The 26,097-nt window shown below is 38.8% G+C and overlaps 1 protein-coding gene across 2 annotated transcripts in view; it reads right to left on the reverse strand.

Moving 5' to 3' along the window:
- Positions 1–24,396, reverse strand: part of ajap1 (adherens junctions associated protein 1) — a 43,814-nt gene extending 19,418 nt beyond the window's left edge. The window contains exons 1-2 of one of the 2 annotated variants that reach the window (XM_077514896.1): positions 23,603–24,396; positions 1,524–2,281 (exon numbers count right to left, since the gene is read on the reverse strand). In XM_077514896.1, coding sequence (XP_077371022.1) covers positions 1,524–2,281; positions 23,603–23,631 — 787 coding nt within the window. In that variant the 5' untranslated portion in view covers positions 23,632–24,396. Of the gene's footprint in view, positions 1–1,523; positions 2,285–23,602 lie in introns of both variants that reach the window. The other variant, XM_077514895.1, reaches the window with a different exon arrangement.
- Positions 24,397–26,097: the final 1,701 nt, after the last annotated feature.

A 26,097-nucleotide genomic window follows, 5' to 3' on the forward strand; every position in this document is an offset into this window, starting at 1 on the left:
TCTGCAGTTTATTCAAATGTACTGTACTCAACCAATTTGTTTTACATCAATAATCATTCAATTGACGGGGTGTGGTTCATGCCAAAGGTGTTTAAAATAAGAAAGAAAGAAAAGGAAAGAAAACAGGGAAACTTAGGTTTTGTTTTGGGGGTTTTTCGTTGCAGTTGCTAAAACGATTCTGTCTCGGAAGGTGTGCATAGTTCACCAGAGAATGAAGCTAGTTTAGGTGAATACAATAGGCTGTGTTTTGCACCCCATATGACAAAAAACAAAACAAAAACAAAAAAAACAAAAAACAAAAAAAACACGGTTGGTGAAAAGGAATGTTTAGGCTTGCATTCATTTAAACAGGACACATCAAACTAGAATGTATGGTGCATCTTTAATCAATCTCCTGAAATATTTAGCATGCTTAAATAAGTCAGCACTGTGAGGGAAAGTCTAAAAGATGACACGACAATGTACACGCATCCACACTGTCCTCATACTCCCACAACAGCTGGGTGTCAATTGTACATAAATGCCGCATGGACGTATTAGACAGTCTGCAATACAAGTCATTACAATATAGTTGTGTGCAACCCTCACATCATTTATTTCATATATAAAATGAAAGGATATGGCTGGCATGGCTCAGTGGTATGGTGGTTGTCTCCCAACTCAGAAGTTGTGGGTTCGATCCCATGCCATTGTGACTATGTCGAAGTATCCTTGAGCAAAGCACTTTGAGAGCCTTGTAAAGATGGAAAAGCGCTATATAAATGAAGTACTGTGTGTTTTCGTCAGTCGCTGTTTTTCTTTTTAAAGACAACAAAGGTTTATATATATATATATATATATATATATATATATATATATATATATATATATATATATATATATATGCACACAAACATAGCTTTAGTGTGTGTCTCATGCACTAGAAGAACTTAATCTCATCCACATTTTATTTCATTAGCAATCCTTTGCTGTTGAAGGCTGTGTGGTAATTATATCTTACCTCAGGGCACGATGAGGAACACATGCATTAATGTGTTGTGAAGCCAAAGCAAAGTTTTCAACAACAGTAAAGCACCTAGGCTTTGCCATTCAAAGTGATTCTATTCATCTCTTCTGATGAGTCTGTCCATTGATGTAGTTGCGCACAAAACTGAAAAAAGTCTGACCTTTTTTTCCTCTTTCATTAGCTTTCAGTTAGCAGTTGTTGACTTTATTAATATCAAACCACACTTTTAAAACTCCCGCTAACCTCCCAATCATGCGAAAATTTAGAGATCAAAACAATGCTGACAAGACAATTGCCTTCTGGCGTGCAGCCGCAGCACATGTTAAAATGTTCAACACGACGTGTATAATTAGTCCATGCTGAGTCTTTTTCGGATTTAAGGGAACTGTTCATCTAATATTCCGAGAGGAGAGTTTTTGTTTGTGCTGAGTGAGCACAGAGGGACTGTCCAAATTCAGTAAAACAGAAAATGTTACTCCACACAATAAATCAACCAAACAGACGTACTGTATCTTACCTGTTGTATCTCCATGTGGCTTTGGTGGCTTGACAGTATCCCCAAAGCTGTTTGTGGCCTTGGTGGTGCTGAACCTCTTGGGCTCTGTTGTAGTCACCATAATAAACGTCCTTTGGGAGAGCCTTGTAGTAGTGCTAGTGGTTGCGGCCACTGTGGTAGTTGAGGCCCGAGTGGCCAGGTTAACTTTGGGCTCTGGTTTACCATCCTCATCTATACTATCTGTACCTGTGGGTCCCCAATCAATAAATCCGGCCACCGTGGTAGTCCGGCCCTCCTGAGACTTGTCGAAGCTCTCCCATTTGAGCTGCCTTCTGGCTCGAAGTAGCAACCTTGCTGTGTCTCCCCTCTTGCCTCTGGAAAAAGCTGCTGGAGATTCGGCTATCACCGAATCACCCGTCTCCATTTCAGAGTACATCAACCGGCATTCCTTACATGGTGCTTGTCGTTTGTGCATTGGCTTCCGAGGCTTCTGCACCGCAACTTTTGCCCCTATCCCTAATTTGTTGTCCTGTGGTGGAGGGATAGGGCTCAAAAGCCTCCACGCCAGAGGGCTGACTGTTCTCCAGTGGATTTTGTTTGGCGTGTCCCAAACGGGCTGCAGGCGAGGTCTTGAGCGAGACACCGGCTTAGGCATGAGTTTGAACCCCAAACCTTGACTGTGGGGGCTGCAGACAGAGAAGTCCAAGGTCATGTGGGTCATTGCCAGCAGAATCCACACCCGGTGCCCCACACAGCTGCCTGGCCTCAAAGCAGATGGACTGCTGATAAAAGAAGACATTACAAGAAGGAAAAGTCATTTTAGATTCAGGTTGTGCACTCTGTATTCAAACCATACAAATTTATGTATGCATGTGAGAAGATTAACGCATGTATTTACGTCTGGGGACTCAGTATGACTACTAACCAAGTCTTAACAGTACAAAACTATGAGTTAAACAATACTTGTATTTTAGTGGACACTTTAAAGGAGTTAAAAACATTTCTCTGTTTGTTTTTTTAGGTACATGGCTCCGTAAGACTCACTGACTTTGAGAGATCATAAAACTTGCTTTCAAATATAAAGGACGGAGAGGAAAGCACAAATACGTTGGCTGATAAATAATTTAGGTTGGCATTTTAATTGAGCCATAAAAGGTAATTGATGTTGTCATGACACAGCAGTGACAGGGTTGACGTATTATTGACAAGTATAATTAGTTTTTCAAGAGCATCAGGCCTGACCTCTACTGAGATCCTGGTAATCATCACACGAGAGGCGACTCCAGGCCAGATTATTAGAAAACATATTGTTTCAACAATCAGCGTTACATACACTGATTTAGGGCTGAAACTAACAATTATTTTTTAATAATTGATTAATTTGTCGGTATTTTTTTGATTAATCACTGAATGGTGTAAAAAAAACGTTTTTAAATTTCCATCCCCTTATTAAAAAAACAACACATTATTTCAAATTGGAAGTGCACAAACATGTTTCTGCACAAAAATCCCAGAGCTCAGAAGTTCTAAATTGTGAATAATTAAAAATAAAATAAAATGCTAATTAGCTGACTGATTGAATACAGGATGTTTCACTAACCACACTGGGAAACATCAACACCCTATTGTTTAAAACCCCCAGGTAACACACCCACTGAGTCATAAATATAGGGACAGCACACTGGAAATCGAGAACTGAAGAAGCCTTTTGGATTAAAGGTGACATGTCATCAACAAATAAGAACAGTCCACCTTGATTCAACCTTTACAAACTACCATTGACACTCCAGTTGAAGTTGACAATAAAATTAAACATGCACGCAACAAAAATATATACATTATACACGATGTATATATTAACTCATTCAAACCCCAAAACGTATAAATGTTTTTAATACTTGGTCCTGCACTCCTGAAAATGCTTTTATATGTTTTTTTGTAATTTTATTAATTTATTTTTTAATTCTAGAGGTTACAGAAGGTTTTGATACAGCTTCTGACATGAAGAGGTGGCTTGAAGAAATGTAGGTATTACAAAAAAATAAAAAATAAAATAAAAAATAAAAATAAAAAACAATAAAAAAGGCCATGTTGCAACAAGCTCTTTTTGTCAAATTTTTCACCAGGAATGTGAATATGGATGAAACTTATTAGCTATATTCTAATGCTAATTGCTGCGAAATGGAAACAGATACAAATGTACCTTTTTTTTCCTGATGAAAGAAGAGACTCTAATCTTTCTTTTGGTAGCGTCCATGTTTTTAGAGCAATAGAACAGAATATTCTGCAGACCTCGCAAAATCAATCAAAATCCAGTAAAACAGCCGGTAGCGAAGGGGGTTGCTTCAGTGAAAACGGTTGGAAGTGAATGAGTTAATATAACATCGCTAGCAATGCTAACTGACTCAATGCAAAACCCTATTGACAGGCTAACAGAAGAAGTATAGGCACATGTATGGCTCCAAATAAATATTCACACACAAACCAATGCAGCAGCATACACAGACAAATAATGTAACACTACTGTCTGACAGGCATATATTCTTCCTACGCTACGAAAAACAAGTAATATTAAATGCAGTTCAATTTTGATTTTCTTCTGATGATGTTGTGGTATTTGCATGCGTGCAAAACTGATGTTTATGTACAGCACTTTGCACACCCGTCACCATGGGCAGGCCATAGGGGTCCGTGCCCGCCCACCAAGATGATTGTGCCCGCCCAGTTGAGGCATGGATCTCTAAAATGGTTCTCCTTTTTTTATTATTATATTTTTCCATTCATTGGGTTTAGCACTCTTATATCCGAGTGTCAGTAAACGCAACACAGGTCTCCAGGTGTCGGAGGTATGTTACGTTTGTGTTGGCTGCTTCAGTTCATTGCTTCTAATGCTCGCCGCTCGCCGAATTGTTCTTGTTTATGGCATCGGCTACGGCCAACGGTGGCCGTTTGTACAAGACAACTAAAAAGGGTGACATTTCCAAGTAACGTTTTTTGGCGGCATTCTTGCAAGATGTCACAATATGAAGAAATAGTGGTATGGTTTTGTTTGATTGATAGCTGCAACAGCCATCACAGTCTTACTGAAAATAATGCTAGGTATGCCTTACGCTGACTTATGCGCATATGTGACAAATATGTCAATGTTGGCGTTCAATGCAAGTGTCACGTACATTTTGTACAAGTGAAGCTGCAAGTTTCTGAGGACGCTGGCGCACAAGACAAGTGAGGAGGGACATACTACAAACTTCTTTCGTGTCGGCAACTAAAGTGTCACTTGGGGAAAAAAACAAAAAAACTACGGGACCCACATATCGTTTTGGCATCTACAATGAGGTAGGATTTTGCTTCCCCTTTTTTCTTTTTAATTCTGCTGCAGACACCGTTCAAACAGGTGGCCCTTTCGAAGCAATTTGTCAGCACATCCGCCCTATTGGATGTGGCAATTATGTTTGCCATTACATTGGCAAAAATAGTAAGATTGACTTTGAATGGGATAATATAATCAAAGGTAATTATACTTCCTTATTAATCCAATGAGTTGTAGTTTGATGATACATCTCCAAGGAAAAACAGAAGGAGGCATCTTTACAAATAGCTTCACTTTGCCTCATCCAATATGGCAGCGGCGTCAACGTACTCACGACGCCACCGCAGTCTACTTTATGTGTGTGTACTGTAAATGCTGTCTATGATAATACTGTCAGTGGGCGCCATTCAATGGATAGATGCACGACAGTGCTACATAAATTTATCCAAATATATGGGGCAAGTTAATGCTGTCAGTATGGTATTTATAATAATAGGGCCCGCCCATGCATTTCATGTGCCCCCCTTAAGCCTGGGCTCTGGTGACGGGTCTGGCACTTTGTATACAGCAACGCCTGTTCTTAAAGCGCTTTATAAATTAAGTTGAGTTGAGTTAATTCATTACCAACACTTTTAACCTTTTAACCACCCCTGCCCCAAAACAAATAAATAAATGGCTTCATAATTTAAGAACAGGTCTAATATTTTGACACCTTACATGGTGAAACATTTGCAAGTATACAGCACAGATGGCGGATAAAGGCCAGTATTAGCGATGTGAGCACACCAGATTGCATGCCGATGGAAATGGCTGCCGAGTGTCCTATTTTAAGAGCACATGCTCCATCATACTATCGTTAACAACTTAAGTACAAAGTTAAGCCTAAACAATACGTTTGTAAATCCCCTTAGTGCAGATTGTGATATTCCCCAATTCGGAGCACAGGGTCACAAAGCATCGTGGCAGTTTATGCTCTCTCTGCGGAGAAGAAGACAGATGGGTTTTCATTTGAAAGCCACCAATTGGAAGCTTTGGTGTAGTACGGACAATTCATATCCATGTTTATAGCAAGGATGGGAAGTTTTAAGGTGACCAAAGGTTACTTTAATACAAAATATAAGCACTGTTTACTGACCCTACTAGCTACCGGTAATAACTTGAACAAGAAACTCAGTATGATGAGCTGTGTCTTAAAAAATAAACAAAATAAATAAATTAAATTAAAAAAAAATCAGTTTAGTTCAAAATGTTATTAAAACATGAAATCACACTTTGAACTTGGAGTAAAAAAAAAAAAGTAATTTGATTGGGTTGTTGTTTTCCAACTCCATGGTGCTTTTCAAACAAAAGTGAGGATTGACGAACTAACTGAATGGTGCCAAGTTCTTCACATGAAGCATCCAATGACCCACATAATGCCACTAAAATGAATCAAGAATAGTCTTTATAGTTTGCTTCACAACAAAATGCAGAACAAAATGAAGACTAAAGGATTTGTTACTCTTTGATTACTGGGCTTTTAAGATAAATATTGTTTTGTATGAGAGGATATTACCCTAGTAACCTTTTTATGATGCATATTAATCTGTGGTCTTCATGTTTGAAAGGAGCCAGATTGCAAGCTGAGAGCTTTGGAAATACAGTGACTGACAAACTTGAAACAAAATTATTATACAGGCCTTCTTTTTGCTATATGTAAGCATATCATATAGATGCTGGTATATATATTTTTCAAAGAGATAGGAGAGAGAGAATTGTGGCCTGAAACTGTCACAACACTGCAGCTCATACTAATTGCACAACCACCTGTTGCCACTGTGATCCAGCTTTTACCTGTCCTGGTCTAAGCACCTTTCGTCACTGCTCCTCCATCAAACCTGCACAAGTAAGCCCACTATCCCATCCATCCATTTCCTAACATTTATAATGTGGGTTGCTGTAAATTGGACACTACCCCAGCTGACTTTGAAGTAAAAGGCGGGGTTCACAATGAGCTGGTGAGCTATCACAGGTCATTGATAGAAATGATCACTCACTAATTCTGCTCTCCCCTCGACTTGCTCATCAAATAGCAAATCTAACATTGCGGGTATGTGGTGTCACTGCGTCCATCCAGCGGCTTTTCAGTCAGGTAACATGAATCAGGGGACTTTCCCACCAGCACAGTCTTCCCCAAAGAGAGTCAACAACTCGGGACACAGCACCATCAATGGCAACAGATCAAATGTTCATTGTTTTACACCAGACTGCACTGCTACGGTAATTCATCAGCATCATTTTTCTTAAAGATCAATTTAACACAAACCTACCAACTAAACCTTATATGATACCCATTCATTAGTTTAATAAAGCCTATTTATTTGAAATGAATAATCCTCAGGTTTATCTATTAGTAGGGGCGTTAGGCGATTTAATTTTTTTAACCATAATTAATCGCATGACTCCAATAGTTAACTCGGATTCATTTTACATCTGTTCTAACAATAAAATGTACAATCTTAAGCTTTCATACTCATCATAAAAGTGGAAAAAAATGTAAAACTAATGGAAATATGGCTGCATATTTTAGTCATTGATACAGTAATTTCTAAATAATTCATAAAATTGAGTTAAAATTAAAAAGATGTACTGGACTGTAAAAAAAAAAATTGAGATATTGATTTGTGCTGAGGTCATTTTTCCAACACTAGATGGCATAATTGCATTTGTTAGACATTGGTGACAGCTCAGTGCATTTTTCTTTTCATATTAAGAGCTATCTAATCATGAAGTAACTTGTGAAATTCTGCACATTTTTTTTTAAATTGTAAAATACAACTTGACCCATCTCTACAAATATATGCATTATTATTATTCAACTTGTCACTGCTAAATTTTGATAAGAACGTATGTACTTCGTTGCGAATGGAATTCCCCCGCACAGACTTTCCAAGTAAGGGGCGGTCATTAATCGCACGTTAAAAAAAAATAAAAATAAAATAAAAAATAGTCACGATAAAGAAACTTTTCAGTCATGTAACGTTATTATACCATACACTTATTCAGCCTGTTGTTCTCTCTTTTATTTTTATTTTAAATTGCCTTTCAAGATGACATGTATGTTTTTCGTGTTGGATTTTACCAAATAAATTTCCCCCCAAAATGCGACTTATACTCCAGTGCGACTTATCTATGTTTTTTCCTTCTTAATTATGCATTTTTTGACTGGTTCGATTTATAATCCGGAGCGACGTATAATCCGAAAAATACGGTACTAAATTTGACACTCCTATCTATTAGTATTAATAAAGTATAATTACGGTATTTTTTTTTTTCAGTTTCATGTTTCAAAAACATAAAAATGTAAAATAATAATAATAATAATAATCCATCCATTTTCTTGACCACTTATTCCTCACAAGGGTCGCGGGGGCTGCTGGCGCCTATCTCAGCTGGCTCTGGGCAGTAGGCGGGGGACACCCTGGACTGGTTGCAAACCAATCGCAGGGCACACAGAGACGAACAACCATCCACACTCACACGCACACCTAGGGACAATTCGGAGCGCCCAATTAACCTGCCATGCATGTCTTTGGAATGTGGGAGGAGACCGTAGTACCCAGAGAAGACCCACGCGGGCACGGGGAGAACATGCAAACTCCACCCAGGAAGGTCCGAGCCTGGACTCGAACCGGAGACCTAAGAACTGGGAAGCGGACGTGCTAACCACTCGACTACCGTGCCGCCCTTAATAATAATAATAATAATAATAATAATAATAATAATAATAATAATAATAAATAAAAAATAATAATAAAAAAAAAGAAACAGGAAAAAAAATGGACATATGTGTTTTTCCCAAAGCAGAAAAGTTCTTAAGGACATAGTGGAAAGCACACTGCATGCGCCCAGTGCCAAATTTGATATAAACGTCCACATTTGATGGTTTCACAGTAAATGACAGATTGGAGTGGACGAGAGAATGTGTGCAAATTTTACCCTAAATCATCAATCATAACGTTCTTTCTGACTCATTCTTTGTGTCACATAAGATCCCGTAAACAATTACCTCTGCAGCTAATTAGATATGGCACCTAATTATTGTCTATTGTAGTGTACCCTTGGCCCACTTCACGTGTCGGTATCACACTGTGATCACTTATGTGAAGTCATGTAGGTCTTAATTAGAACTTCTCTTGAGTTTGCGGAAGCGCTGCTTCAATAGGTGGTCTTCCCACCTGGGGGAGGTGAAAAAGGCACGTCTCCTTTAATCGCATTGCCTTGCATCCCAGGGCTGTCGGCGATAGAACTGTTATCAGCGTGGTCTTGACAGCCTCACCACTGAGTACACATCATTTTCTAACCCACACAGCTATTGAAAGGTCCCTTGGTGAAGGTGACTCCAATCCTGTAAAAGGCAAGTGTGGCAGCAGATTCTTTTTGCCAGACAGGATTGAGGCTGAATCAATGCTTCAATGGTTGCCTTGTTTTATCTCACATGGGGAAGTTTCCGTGTCGGGTTTAGTGTATGTTGTATTCAGGCCCTTGCTAAAATTCAAAGTACCAAAAATAACTAGTGTTGTTATTCATGGTAGCACTAGCAATCGATAGCTAAACTACGTTTCCCTAGTCTCAAACACACACACACACACGTCTATAAATGTCACTTGGGGGGCATCTACTGGCAAAGAGTCACAGCTTCATTTGAGGAAGTTTCAAACTATAGTGGGTGGTTTTCCCTGGTGGATCAAAACTGAGACAGCAGACGGTGTAGCGGGAACTTTCTGAACATGAAGCAGGAAATGTAGCAAACTTTTGTTTGTTGCACATTTTTGTTGGTCAGCAATTTGGCCATAGTTGTTTTGTTGTTTTTTTTAGTTTGTTTGTTTTTTTAAACAAAAATTGTGTATGTCTATATTGAAAATGCACTGACTATGATCATGTGCTCACAAATTTTATTTACCAAATGATTTCCAGAAATGTGTCTTGAAATTGCTCAAAACTCAAAGTTCAAACTACCATACCTTATAAAGTTACACGATGAGGCCACATTCCACCAGGGCCCGGCCAATTAATCACTTAGATGATTTTGTCGGACGATATCATTGTTTTTCAAAAATAATGATTCATATTCGGATGGTGTTTTGACAATTACCGACATATTCGTACTGTGTCATGAGGCAATTTTCTTGTTTTTTTTTTGTGTTGGAATCACTCCGAATGATGCGCCTGCATCATTTGTCCACTCTCTGCTTCAATTCAATCTATCGGGAGACAATGACGTGTTGTCCCAGTTATTGCGTGGCTGTGCGTGACTACGGCCATTATTTACAACAACAATGGCGGATTAGCGGGTTACATTAGTGCTGCTGAATCTCCTGAGTATGATATTGCTTTTACAGCAAAATCTTCTGCTTCTCACCGTCAGCAAGAATTTTGTTTTTGTTTTTTTGGGGTGCCAAATATCATAATTGGCCTAAAGACAACAACAACAAATCGGCCAGGCATTTTTAGATTGTTCGATAGAAGATAAAGGTAATAGAATGAATGTATACCGTAACTGGATTGCAGCCAGCCCTTGAGGCTCCTTTATTACAATCAACTTTTTCTTTGGTGTGCCAGATCTTTTTTTCCTATTGACAACGACTGTGTTGCATTTTATTTATAGCCAAAATGACTGAAGAATTTTTATTTTTTTTTACCCCTAGCAAAATGTGACACTAGCACGGTTGTCTTAAAATGCCTCAGGGGAATGAACATGTGGATTATGACTCCTTTTTAAGTTTTACACTGCAAGACATATCCTATGTATCTCCGATAGTTGTTGCTTGATTGAGCAAATTCAAAAGGTTCATAAAGAAAGCGAGAGAGCGCAACAATAAAGTGATGCTGGTGAGAGCTCATACATTGTGGTTCCATCCATTCCACTTCCCCTAATTCTGCCAGCCTCGAGCACAACCAGTTCACACTGGGGAGAAGACTTAAAATAGAGGGATGGAGTCCATGCATTTATATTACCCAAAGAGAGCAACAGAGACTGAGAAAGAAAAGGGAAGGAGCTAGGCAATCTTTCCCTCTGGGGGGGGTGAAAATTCTCTGATAACATCCAGGCCAGAGAACAAGGGCACTTCCCCTTTCACAGCTCGCTGTGAGGCCAGATAGGACCCTACCGGCTAAGAAAGCTGCATTTGACTGCTTCATCAAATTGTAACAATGGCCCCACGAGTAATACAGAAACTATAGCGGCATACCAACAGAAACATGCAGTGTAGCCATGAGGGATTACTGTTTGACTGGCCGTATTGCTTTCAATAAATTACTGTACTGTGATGATTACATACAACGTTTAAAAGAGTATTTGTAATGACCTATATTTAAATGATCAAGGTTAAATACAAATGTACTCTCATTGTCTTTTTGAAATGAAAGCGGACTACAAATTTGAAGGCAACAAATGCCTACAAATATTTCTCAGCATTTAAAAAAGTTGAAAACCCAAACAGTCACTACAAATCAATAATAATAATAATAATAATAATAATAATAATCTAGCAAATTGCACAAAATCATTCCCATTCCTTTGTGTCTGTCACAATGGCCTTCCTTTCTGGCACAAAAATGACAGCTCAATTCCCGTAAACACTACATGGGTCCATTGTTTGGTGCATCAGCAGTTAAGACATGTTGACAACCTGACATTTACTTCTGAGCCTTGAAAATAAAGTGAAATTTTGTGAATGAAGTAAGCGCATATCTGAGCTTGGACTGTTCTGGAAATATATCAATCAATATAGATCACTGCCAGATTGATTAGCTGAAACATTGAATGTACAGTGAACAAACGACACTGTCAGACTGTTGGATAATGCTATTCTTTCTGTACATGCTTTAATGGTCAAATTACAAGCACAGAGGTGTTAAAAATGCTGCCTAATCTTCCAAAAAAACAAAATGACCTCTAAAAAAATATATAAACCACAAACAATGGTTATATAATAATGATTAAAAATGTATTGTTTTAAAGCACTCTTTAAAACTCCTTAATTGTCCTGTTTTGTATAGAAAGCATACACTTGATATAAAGTGGAAATTACTCTGACCTTTAGAAAATCGCCATGGGAATTTGTTTTCTCACTCATAGCCGGTCTGTTAACAAAATGAGGGCAAATCAGTGCCTCGCTGCCCTTCCCAATGCTATTAATTTGGGAAAGCAGCTTGAAGGGAACGTGACCCAGAATAATCACCTTTTTCAAGAGGTGCACCCTGGCTTACTTGGGCTTGATTAATGCTGTCTATAGAAGAGAACTATATATGTAAGCGATGGTATTTAACTAAATATAAATAATAATTTGGGCTTTCTTGAGGGTTTGACAAATAATCAATTCTTAGATCCAATCAGGGACGTCGCACCAATATTTGGGCCCTTATTTATAATCTTTATACTTTAGCCAATGGGGGTGGAGGGGGGGGGGGGGGGTGCATTGATTGCAGCCTGCCAATTATTTGTAATACCCACCATTGAAATCTCGCCGTTGGCATTTTGACATGCTGAGAAACATTGTTGGCAAATGTTACATTCATACAGCCCTTCAGTTTGGTTGTAATGATGCATTTACTTCTGCTATCACATTTATTATGCTAAATTTGAGTCATAAAAAAGTAGTAAGTAGTCACATGTGCACTTTTTTTTTCAGCACGTGTGAATAAGAATTTCATCTGGTTGCGTTTGGCGAGTTCATTCATTTGCTCACACCAGACAACACTCCCTTCTAGATTCAGTGAATAAATGCAATTCCTAACTGTAAACTTGACCAACTCTTTAAAGCATCTCTTTAAAGTACATACCATGTTCCTGTGTGAATGTGAACATTGTAAAGGGAACTAGCTGAGCTGGTACTTGTGGGCATTATTACTATGTTGTGTTGAACGTAAAATCTCACGTATGTGAGTATGTGTGGCCATCAATTAAACATGTTCCAGAAACACAATTACTCAACCAGTTTCGGACATTCGTATACTGTCCAATAAATTTAATCTCTGAAGTGTTCTACGTTTTAAACTTGGGATAATCAAAAAATAAAACCTTGCATTGAATTACAATAGCATTTTCAAGCAATGCCGTTTTTTTTTTTTAAACATTATTTATCACATACATATAAGCTGGGGCTGTTCTGCTGAATTTATATGAATGGCAACAGGTAAATGGCATTTTATGGTACACCTTCTGCCATCTAGTGGAAAAGTATATAATTGGTCTACCTATAATATGTTATAGCACAACAAAGATACAGTCAGTGGATATAAAAAGTCAACATAACCCTATTCAAATGCCTTTTTTGTGTGAGTGTGACCCTCTAACTAAATAATTGAGATAATGTGGTAGCAAAAGTGTGTGTTGACGCTCCCCCCCCCCCCCCCCCCCTCCCCCAGAATTAGCTAATCACATTCTGACTAGCACCAAATACATTTCAGATGTTCCGCTTTACTTTTGTGTGTGTTTGTTTTTGCTCAACAACAGATGCCTGAATGTTTTGTGCCAACACTGTTATTTGGGACTGGGCAAAATTATCTTTGCCTTGATTGAGGCCTCAGCTAATCTTAATTTAATCGTGATCATGATTTTGGCTGCCATGGTTAAATTTACCTGATCGTCAGCGATAGTAACATTTCAAATGCAGCCTGTGCTTCACATCTAATCAAGTGCGTTCTCAGGGGGCCAACAGATGCTTAAGGTGGTTACTCAGTTGCCTAAATAACAAAAAAGCACACCCTGCAGCAGGAGCCTAAAGTCTCACATGGATTGAGGAGAGTCAGTCATGTTAAGAGAAGAAAGCACAGTTTCAAAAAATGGAGATGATGAGCATCATGGTGAGGAGATGGTGACTTTAAAGTTATGAACATGCATTTTCTTCTGTTCTCTGCTCATTTTGACTATCATACTTTCCTTTTTGCCTGAGTGCTTACAAGACGAGGATGAACGAGGAATCAATTCTACACCATTGCCCATTGCAAAATAATTGTATGAATTCCAAGGTGAACACATTTCCGTCACCTCATAAAGTTAAACAAATCTTTCAGTTTAGAGTGGAAAGTTAAATAGAAATGCACTCTGAGATGTTAATTTTGACACAAGTTATTTCAGTAAAATTGCCATTTCAATTCTAAAATCATATATTAGTGGCACAATTCTATCTTCAAATGAATGGAAAATATTTCTTGACATTGAAAGGCATTTGAGGATACTTTAGTTTGGTCATTGCTATCAATTAACTGTGCAGTTATGTTGGCATCCATAATCATTTGCCTGATTGACGGCTAAAGTCACTCCCAATTTACTATCTGGTAGTGTTTGCAGGGACCGGAAGTCCATTATGCAATTATTAACTCTTTGACTGCCAGGCGTTATAAAAACAAAACAAAAAAATCCACAGTGCCAGCCGCTTTTGAGCATTTTAACTCATCTTTCAAGGCAAAAAGAATATTGTCATTTCAAAAACTTTGTTTTAAAAATGTGTCAGCACAGCCATTCCATTATAATCTACTCAAATAATTGTTAAAGAAGAAGCAAAGGGACTATCGGTGGCCAGCCAGTCGATTGCTACCAGACTACACGTTTTACTTTATTCTGCAGCACATGTGTCAAGATCCGGTCCTCGAGGGCCAGAGTCCTGCATGTTTTCGAGGTATTTCTACTCCAACGCACCTGATTCAATGATCAGGATAATTATCAGGATCCTGCATAGCTTGATGATGACCTTAAATATTAGTCATCTGTGTTGAAAGTGGGAAACCTCGAAAACCTGCAGGACTGCGGCCCTCAAGGGATGCAGTTTGACACCTATGTTCTGCAGTGTTAGTTTTGTCTCAACTTGCTTTGCCCCAGCAAATCTACCAGGAGTGTCTCATCTTAAGATGTGATTAACCCGAGTCTACTTAATTTTCCTGTTTCAGTTCAAACTTTGTCAGGTCTTTTTGGTTGTTGAATGACAATGTCAGTGAAGTTTGCGGAAGCAATTGCACTAGAATGTGTTTGCTGTTGAGCATTTGTATACCCCACTAGCAAAGTAAAATAAGGCAGTTGTGCAACATTTGATGTTGGATCATTCCAAAGTAACCACTTGGTTGTGTTTCCACAAACACTTTGATAAATCCATATTTCTCAGTATACATAATTAGTTTTGAGTCAGTTCCTGGCTATTTATTTATTTATTTATTTATTTATTTACTTACTTACTTACTTACTTACTTACTTACTTACTTACTTACTTACTTACTTACTTACTTACTTACTTACTTACTTGAACATTGCACTCTCCGGTTACACTTTTCTGCCATCTGCTTAGAGTTGCTAGTTTTACCACATGCTCAATTTATTGAGGCTTCTTTTAAACTTCATATCTCACAAATAAGTTATGTAAATAAGCTGTATAACAAGTGTTAGAACGGTCCTCAGAGTTCCGGTTGGTACACTCTGCAAGGGACAGTACTCCTTCTGGGCTGCAGTTTTACAGTTTTGCAATGGGGTTTAATGCCATGTGCTTCATATCTTAAGTACTGTTACCACTCAGGTTCTTCCTGTCTATCTCCATGCAAAATGACTGCATCCTTCACAAGATCACACGTGACATACTGAAAATTTCGCTGAACAATGTGAGTTGGATCATTAAAGCAAATTCATCCACGTTAATACTTGAGATCAATGTTTGTTTACTGATAATCGAATGCATAGCTGTGAATGTTAATGCACAAGACTCCACTCATGCTTTGGTCAAAATGACAAGACTACGGAATCAGTGATATATTATTAACATTTTTAAGACAAGCACACGTCATCACCAGCACACCATTCTCTTGTTGTTGTTTTTTTCCCTTGGCTCTCAGTCTGCACTCAAATTCATCCCAAATGTGTTCTATCAAGTTAAGGTCAAGACTCCGTGCAGGCCAGTGAAGTTCAACCACACCAGACTTACATCCATGTCTTTATAGACCTTGCTTTGTGCACTGGTGCACAATCAAGTTGGAAGAGGAAGGAGCCAGCTTCAAAATGTTCCCACAAAGTTGGGAGCATGAAATTGTCCAAAATCTCTTGGTATTTTGAACATGCTGAAGCTTTGCACAAGATGCCGGCGCAATGAGCCCTTTTCATCCATTTTTCCTCAGTCGAGTGGGCGTGTGTGTAGCAAACATAAAGTGGACAGGTACTTGAATAATGAGTGTGGAATCTCCATCACAATGACCCCAATTTCAAATCCTCTCATTTCTACAAGTCGTTGCCTTTCAAAGGCTACTGCATGCAAACGACCAACCGCATAGATGTCAAACTTAAACTATGTCACAGACGCAATTTGACCCAAGTTATGTTTAGAACAGTTGGAAAAACTGAGTTGATGGCATGAGACCTTTAAATAATGGTTAACTTGAATTGTTAACTTGTTTTTCTTTCAGTACACGACAAAATGTTTTTTTTCTAACAAGAGAGAGAGAGAGAGAGAGAGAGAGAGAGAGAGAGAGAGAGAGAGAGAGAGAGAGAGATAATCATTGTGCACAAAACACATAACCGAATATGTACCAAACTTTGGCCAAAACTGAGACACAAACAGTACTGGGGGTTACCTGTACTATCCACTCCAACACTAACATTCTAACTACTCAAGTTATTACTTTTCCTCTTTTGTTACTTTCTTACTTTAGCAAATGATGTTTCCACACTCAAAGCACTTACCGGTAGCATTGTGGAAGTATTTGCAACTAATTTAGTTTAGGTAAATGTCAGTCCACTAAAGCAGTAATTCCCAACCAGTGTGCTGTGGCAAATTAAGAGAAACTACCAGTGCCTATTAGGTGTACATCTCGAAATGATCTAATTTCACTACATTGGTCTAAAACATATTTATTTACGAGTAGCTTACTACAAATAATGTATCGTCACCTCTTGATGCCAGCAACATATAGTGACAGATAGATGCTTTTCCACTAGATGAGGGATGAGCAACTTCAATGATGGAGAGGGCCACAATTTCCCATCAACACTACTGGGGGCCACAAGCATACGCTTTCTAACCAGATACATGACAAAAATGCCATTTTAAATATGGACAAAATACTGTAGGTGCAGATTTCTTCTTCTTTATTGAATCAATGTCCATCATATTATGGTAACATGTTTCAATTTTCATAATATAATATTGCATAATATAAAAGATCCAACATTCAACAAGAAAGAGGTTATATAACCACATACTTTGATTTGTTTTTGCCAATGACAAGTGTTCTCCTGCATAAAAAACACCAATCAAGGACGACACAAAACTGCTGAACAGCAAGTGCAAGAACTCATTTTGTATGTTTTCACAAAACTCAACTCACTCAGATTTTTAATATTATTTAGGTACTATATTTTGTCCTGCATGTCCTTCGAAATCATTATAAGACCAGGTGCACGCACAACAATGCCATGTCTGCCATCTAGTGGTGAATGGTGATACTACAAAGTAAAACTATACAGTGGAATCCCATTGTTCGCCAGAGATAGGGACAGAGCCCGCCCATGAATAGAAAAAAAACAAACAAACAAACAAACAAACAAGAACTGCATAAATCTGATTGAAAAACATTGGAGCTTTTTTGTTTTAGTAAAACAAACACACACAAATAAAATAATAATAATAATAATAATAATAATAATAATAATAATAATAAATAAACCTCCATTATACATGTTCAAGAAAGAAAAACGTTGTTTGGTCACCCAAAACTTCCCCCAAAAATATAAAGAAATAAATATTGATTAGGAAAAATCCACAAATATGCAAATATCCATGGATGCAGAGCTACAAGCATGTAGTGGTCCACTGCAACTGAGTAAGCAACACCCCCCCCCCCCCCCCCCCCCCCACACACACACACACACACACAAACCTACCCCCACTACGAATGCGGTCGCGGGCCACTTGGATACATGCCCATGTGTAGCCTTTTACTATGTCTACTGAAACGGAATATATCTATCTCTCAGTCCATTAGGGAAACCCAGTTCTGTATGTATACCCCCCCCCCCCCCCCCACACACACACACACACACACATACATGCATACAAATGTCTCTGCAGTTGTGAGCATGAATGTCAAGTCGCAAATGAATAGTGTCATTAGTCACTCCCCATTTTACATTTATTGTCCACTTGCTGGCGCAGTAGAGCAAATGAAGCGTCATGACGTTTCCGCCTGTGAGTGAACCAAGTGGGTGGAAAGCGTCAATGCTCCAGCATCGAAACCATCCCACTAAATGTGGAACTGTGATAAGCGTCCATTTGTAGCCTGTTGATTATGCGGAATGTCTGTTCCTGGAACTTAAGAGCGCTGCAAGCTCAATTTCTTTGCCGGTGCAACCCGGGGAAAACAGAACCAGTTTATGTCATACAGGCGCACAAATGTCTTTGCAGTTGTGAGCTTGAATGTCAAGTTTACTAATTCAGCAACAGAGGAGGTCATGATAGGCTGTATGTTACCCTGCATGATTTCCATGAAACATTTTAGACAAACCCAATTGGTACAGATCCAAAATTAAATACTATATATGTTTTTTTCAATTCACAGAATTTCATTCATTTTCTCTCAACATTGCTGCCACCTACAGGACAGGGGCAACATCTACCGCAACTACCACTCTCCTGTCGTTTTTTTACTACCTGTTAAATTAAGAGTGTTCCTTAGCCAATCTGTTTGAAATAATATCCAGACATCTATGTATTAAAGTATTTATCCGAGATTATTTGATCTTTTTTTACCCTCTTTTTAACAGTGGTTTTGTTGCTTTGAAAAGTAGGATCAGTGGTGTCAAGTAAAGCCCTCCACAGTAGATATCCTGCATTTAGGAGATAAATATTACAGTTGGCCTCTGCAAAGACTTGCAGAGATCTGTGGATTGTGTCTGTGTAGATCTCCGGAGAGGGAATGTTGAATGAAATACGAATAAATAAATGTAATAAATAAATAAACAGAAACCGGTAAGGCCGAGGAACTGCTGGTCTAGCTGAGAAACAGGAGACTTGCTACACTTGTGAAGTTGAGCCATGTTTCAAAGTAGGAAAAATATAAATATAAATCCAAATGAGCACAATGTGCATTGTGTGGTATAGAGTTTAAGGCACAATAGCTAAAAATTTTGCATCACTTTGTTAATTATGTTATCTGTACAAGGTTGTGGCTACAGTCACCTTCATGCTTAAAAAGATAAGCAAGGCTACAAAGAGCATGGGAACAGGGTCAAAAAAAAAACAAAAAAAACAAAAAACAAAACAATAGAATGCTCCAATAACCTCCGACCATCACAGTCCAATCTGTTTTTACTGCAACCCAAGCCTCAATGCACATCAATTGCTACTGTTGTGGGCCAGATATGCTTTTTTCATTTACAAAATATTTGTGGGAAATGCCAGAGAAGCCCAGTTAGTGGAAAGCTCCATGACAAATAAATCTGATCTGTCGGAGAGGCACTATTGATCCAGAAAAAGCTCCTTACATGAATCAGGGTGGGGCTCTGTGTTGTTAGTTGTCTGTGGTATGGACGTGCTTCAGTGGGAGAGACGCATGACCAAACTGAAACGATGCTCATTAAGTCAGCCGGGCCGACTGCTGCTTGCAACATGGTGACAACCTGGACTTTAAGATCTGAAAGTGGGGGTATGTGCAGGAACATGAATGCCAGGTTGTCACAGCCCCGCGCCTGGGGCACTGCATATGTGCTTGCTGAGTAGAAATGATCTCTCTCTGATGTCCTGCTCACTTGCATCACCAACAGTACACGCCACTGATCTTTAATGGGCATGCTGTAGGTTGCGTGTCTGTCTGACTGCACACAATCCACAGACAGCTATTAATTTGAGAATTAAATTGTGATTTAATTAGGTAATTTTAAATAAGTGTTAAGTAATTGGAAAGGCTGTCAATGATGGTGTAGTGTTACATTGGCCTGGCTTTGGTACAGGCAGCATAGGTCCAGTTCATATGAAAAACGAAAAATTAATAAAAGCATTCAAATAAAATGTCTTCCACTGCCTTTCTTTTATTGAACACATTCAGACTAATCCTTGAAATGTTTTATCAGGGTAAAATTTTTGCAGGCCCGTGACAATTACATTTTTTCCTCATAATCAAAATGGATTCTTTGCCTTTTGGGAAGGCACTCTTATCCTATTACAATGAGTGTATATTAGGTTAAGTGTCGCTTTGAAAAATGTTTTTTTTTTCTTTTTTTTTTTTTAAACCTATTAACATTTTATAAAGGCATCACCACCACCACCAAGTTGTGATGGGAAAAGCTAAGCATGGTGGTATGGACATTGGACAAATGAAGATTCTTAATGCACATGCAATGTTTTTTTGTTTGTTTTTTTAACTCCTCTATGGTGCTCTTGGTTTAAAGATAAAAGCTGGTGCAAGGAAAATTGACTACATTTTCACTGCATCTTTAAACAAACAGCAAAACAGCCATCAAGAGGAGTCAAAAAATATCACAAGCGCTTCATGAAGCTTCATTTGTCAAATGTCCATACCACCATGCTTAGCTCCCTGTGACGGCAATGCATCACATGATTAACTTCCACCTTTTTTTGTTGTTTGTTGTTGTTATTGTGAAGACTTGCTGGATGCTAACCATGTTATTTTGCCTGTGGAAATCAACTACTAATCATAGTTCATTTTTCTGGGATTCAAATTAAGACCCCCACCCCCCAAAAAAATAAAAATAAAAAAATCAGCAATGCATAACAGATATTGGTTATCTTTTGATCAAGGTTCTATTTGAGCGTTTGTATCAATTTACAAAAATACTTTGCTCTGGTTAACTCCTGGGTGGGATAGGTTGAAATCAACCTGCAAATTGTGTGCTTCTTACATTGTGTCATAGGTGGGTAGCGGGCTACCGGTGCCAGTAAAAACACCGCAACTTGTTGGCATTGATGTAGCCACAAATGAATTATCTTCATGTTTGAAGCTGCAACAGCTCCATAAATGAGTACTACAGACATGGCAATATCCTTCTTTGGTGAGTACTTTGTGAAAGGCACAAATGAATAAATACCGCTTTGCTTCTTATGCACCAATTCTAAAATCTTGGAACCTATAATGCGACTTTAGACGCTGTAATTTATTCATGAGGTTGTTGAAAATGCATTTATGTACAAAACTTAATGATCCAACACCCATGAGTGGCTTTGTCATTTCTGTACAAGTAAACTCATTGTGTTTACTCCACTATGTGCGATTTCCAGCAGCAGCAACCAGCATACAGGTCTGTCTTTTGGCATATGCTTTTTCATAGTGACAACCAGTTCTGGTCCTTCTGGATTTAACAGACTGCTGTGCACTGGGTATTTATGACGTTGGAGCTTACAGACGCACAGACATCTCCAGAGGATAGAATCTCAGAGAAGCAACACAGCCTATTTCCCTGCAAATTAGGTTAATCACGCTCCAGAGAGGCCTTGCTAATAACCCTCATAGAAGCTATTAGGGTGGCACCTAAATTACATGAATACAGGAATATCAGTGATGCCACCTTTCCGCTTCGACATCTGCGAAGACTTTAACTGGCCGTATCAAAAGCATTAATCAAATGCCAAATGACATCTTTTGATTGGAGTCAGCCTATTAGATCAATATTATTCGTTTTGTAAGGGGCTTCAAAACATATTGAACACATCCACAAGGAAACAATTGGATCGGTTATATAATAGAAGTTATCCATCAATATTTTATATGACTCATAAGTGGATCCCAGCTGACTTGGTTGAGAGGCAGACTGCACCCTGGACAGATCACATGTCAATCACAAGACTGGCACATCGAGACAGACGGCCATTCGCATTCACACATAGGCGCAGCAAACATGTTTTTGGATGGCTCGCAGGAAGTCACAACCGACTTGCTTTGTGAGGCAAACATGTTGACCGGTCCTCACAGTTTTCCTTGGAAATCCATCTTCGTTCCGTTCTTGTTAAACCTGACTATCCATTCAAAGTAGCACCCAAATCATTCATCTCACTTTACCAACTTTCTTTTGTTCTTATCTGCAACTAAACTATATTTAACTCTCCTTTTGATGCGAAGAGCTCCTACAGCGCCCACTTGAAAGGCAACTGGTGTCTCTGCCAGTGATATTTTTGCAGTTGCATGGCGTTTTATATTCTTTCCAGTGGCTTGGTAGGAGGAGAGTTTGGTGTGGGAAACCTTAACAATGGAATAAGAATGGAAAGTGCCCAAGTATGCTAATAATGATTCATGAAGAATGAATCCTTGTGGTAAAAATCTAGCAGCATTACAGGATCCCGCAATCACTTCTACAGATGATATGTTGAGAGGGTTTCCTTTTTCATTTTGTTTTGGATGTTTTCAATAAAGATGACGACTTTTTAATATGTTAAAAGATTGTTGTCTGAATATGATTTTTTTCCCCTCTCTATCAGTATATAGAGAGATTCCTGAATGACCCCCCTTCCTATGTCACGGGATACTTTTAAAATATATAATAATTATGTATTGAATACAAATATGCAATTGACCCCCCCCCCCCCCCTCCCCGGAAGAATGACTTTATTATTGGGCAGGTTACAACTACTCCACATGTGTGAAGTTCCGGAATTTATCCGAACAACACTTTGATTGGAGGTGATCATGCTCATAATACTTCATTGATAGTTCTGCAGATGTTACCTATTCATTTTGACATTTCAACATGCTTATCTCCATGTTTGCTAATGACAGTGCTGCTGTTAACGCCCACAACTATTTTTTTTATTTTTTTTTTGTCTGTCTGAACAAGGAGCCTGTAGTCTGTTTGCTTCACTGAATATGTTCACTGTCAGATGCAATGTTATTGACAGCTGTCTGACAAGTAATAAAGAAATGGTTGGAGGCTGATGTTGACAAAGGGTTAGTATGTGACTGGCTTTCAGTCTGATATGACTATATCTTATCAAGTCAACAAATGGAAACATTTTCATTAACGGAAAACTGGCAGATTCACACCTCTGGCCAATTTATTAAAAACTATGTTACTTGCACGTTACCTTTTGTAAATATAGACATTGTGTGTTTGTCTCCAGTGATCACCATTTCCCTACGAGGATCTCAAGATGTTCAGTATATGTCATACATGCATAAAAATGACCGTATATTTGATCTGTGAGCAAGTATCTAACTTGCTTGTAACTCACAATATATCTTATGTGTTACTGAAAAACAACATTACACTTCATTAAATTGAAGTATGCGGTCTGGTCTTCATTTGCCTCCTTTCTATCTCTGCTCTTTCTAGACAACAAAGAAGGCACCCATTAATGGTGTTGTTGTTTTCACCCGGTAATTAGCCAGATAATTGCGCGTGTGTGGGGGAGTGCGTGTGCTCTCACAGGTGGGGAGTAGACCCAAACTCGAGTCTGAAGCGCTGCTTGTGCCGTTACATTGGCGCCCTCCAGCGTTCAGGTTATGCATTGTTCGCTCAAACGTGACTCCCTAAAATTGATAATAATAATAATAATAATAATAATAATAATAATAATAATAATAATAATAACCATACCTGATTTTAAAATAGTTAAGGAATAATTACTCAAAAAAGATGTTGTTGACATAGAGTCCAGTCATAAATCAGTTTCTCCAAAGTTGGTGTAACGTCATTTAAAGAAAAGCATTATCGAGCAGAAGAATGAAACACGACGCACATTTTAAAATCCACCAAAGCATTAGGTAAAGAGCTACTTCAGTGATTGAGTGATTGATTGATTGATTATTATTTGAAATAGAGTCTTACCTGCGGGCGACACTCCGTTTTATCCACATGTTCTCCTTCTCAAATGCCGAATCAGTCCACCGGGTATCCTCCCATTTAGATTAGTGTTCAACCGAAGTCGACTGTGGTTAATCAAGTGACGGACTTTTCTCCAGCTAACGGTGACACCAACATCATTTAAGCCATATCCACTGTAGTGGCGCACATATAATTCCTTCAACAAAGGGGGGGGGGGGAAACCTTTAACTTATTCTACTTAATCTTCAGAGTAGACGGGTTGAAAAAAAATGTGGGGGAGCTTAATGGGCGCGAGTGGGTGGACAGGTGAACCAGAATTCAAAAACCGAATCCTCAAACTTTGCCTTCAAATTTTCACCCCCTCTCAAGGCTAAGGAGGCTAAGAGAAAACAAAAAAAGAAAGGAAGAAAAAAAATCAAGCGATGTTGTCTGCATCTTCGTCTGCTCTTCTCTTCTACATCGTTGTCAGGATGACAAACGTCCAGAAATGTTGACATACAGCTGGAGAGAAGTCGTCGCGAGTTAGTGGGTCCAGCATCTCTAAAGAGGAGGCAACATCTGTGGTTGGGCTAACATCTCTGGTTGAGAGGTGGAGAAGAAAAAAATATATTCAAAATAAAATTCAAAAAAAGAATAAGGAAGGGTGACGAAGGAGGCGGTGCGGTTGTTTCGGTGGAGTTGGAGCGAGAAAAAGGATGAGAGCGCGTCAGTGGAGAAATGGAGCGAGAGAGGAGAGAGAGAGGGGGAGAGAGTGAGAAAGAGAGAGAAAGAAAGGCAGCTCCGTCTCCTCCCGCCGCTCGTCTTCGTCTCTGCCACTGACAAACGAGCTGCCTGCTGAGGCTCGCGCCTTCGTGACGTCACTAAAGCCGAATATGTCATGCGCCTCAGCCTGTCAAGTTAAACGAGAGCGCATAAAGGTGGCACATGAGGGGCGTTTCCGAAAACTCTGGGGCCCCATGGAAGAACGACCATAGAAATTCCCCCGACACACACACACACACACACACGCACACACCCACCGCCCCCTGTCATTGTTTTTATAAAACCCTTGCTTAAGGTCCCTAGGATTATTCTACAAAAAATTGCTCCTCGAAAGTTAAAAATAAAATGTTAAAAATTAAAAACTCAAACGAAGTCATTGATTAGCAAAACTGCTCAACAACAACAACAACAACACAGCAAAAACAACAACAATAAAAAAGTTATTTCAAGCCTTGCATACTGACAGTTGAAATTTATGCTATCTGACTTTTCCAGTGGAAATGCTTAATGTGTTGTCATGCATAAGGTCCATTGCTCTGTCTTTGCGCACGGGTGTCACTTTGAATGAGACGAGTGAGTGTGTGAAGTAATGAAGTATTACTCAGGGGCGTGGCCATCATTTCAGAAGCGAGGGGGGCAAATTGTTCAGAGGTAAACCACCTTTTGTGTTTTTCCAATTTCATTTTTGACATTTGTTATTCTCATTATAATCTCTGGAGGGGAAGTTCAACTCACACGCTGCTGTATAGTTGCATTTGCACACCACCCAAACAACCAAACTAAACGTGTGCAGGCATGCAAGGAGAGATGTCAGAGTGAAAGGGGCATGCAAATTGTGCTGCACCGCTTGAGCTTGGGTGAGAGGTCATTGCCTTGCTCAAGGGCACCTCGACAGGAGTCAGGAAGAAGACTAGCATCTCTCCAACAACTACTTGCCACTTTACATTTTATCCGCAGCGGGATGCAAACAATGACCCTCCAGTTCCATAGCCTAAGTCCTGATAGATGAGCTACTGGTTTTTTTGTTTGTTTTTTTTTTCTTTTTCTTTTTTTAAACTCCTCTGCACTGGCCAGAGGACTAAACCAAACTGTCAAATTCTGGTTGAGCTAAAACACAATGACGGGAAAGCATAAGTAGCCAGATAATTGAATGCCCAATGGCAACACTAGACACAAAAATTCAGTGAAACGTCATCTTGCCAGCAAGATTATTGCACACAAAATGGACAGGAAATGAAAATGTTTTGAGCCATTTTTATTATTATTTTAAAAAGTCAAAATCCTATGATTTCATCCTCAAACAAATAATCTTTGTTTGAAGAAAAACAAGACTGTGAGATTTTTATGTACTGCAGGGTCTGTGTTTCGGCTCAACGGCTGGGAAGCACTGAGCCAAAGTATGGCATTTATTTACCTTTTTTCATATTTATGTGGAGTGGCACAATTTCCATGTGCTTAAAAATACTGGACCATGGTTTTTAACAATTCAATTTGTAGTAAATGACTTCTCTGCCAAGCAACATGGTAGATGAGTGGTTTGCACGTTTGCCTCAAATTCAAGAGGTCATATCCACACAGCATAGCTCAGTAAAGCTCAAAGGATAAATACTGCATGTGTTGATTTTTCTCATGGGATTTGAAGTACAACAATAAAATAATTAAGAAATGAACAGAGATGAGATAAAATTGACATTACTTTATAGTCCTTAATCCAGTGTTTTAAGTGGAAAAAACAA

The sequence above is a fragment of the Festucalex cinctus genome, chromosome 2, assembly GCF_051991245.1.
Source record: "Festucalex cinctus isolate MCC-2025b chromosome 2, RoL_Fcin_1.0, whole genome shotgun sequence".
NCBI classification, from domain to species: domain Eukaryota; kingdom Metazoa; phylum Chordata; class Actinopteri; order Syngnathiformes; family Syngnathidae; genus Festucalex; species Festucalex cinctus.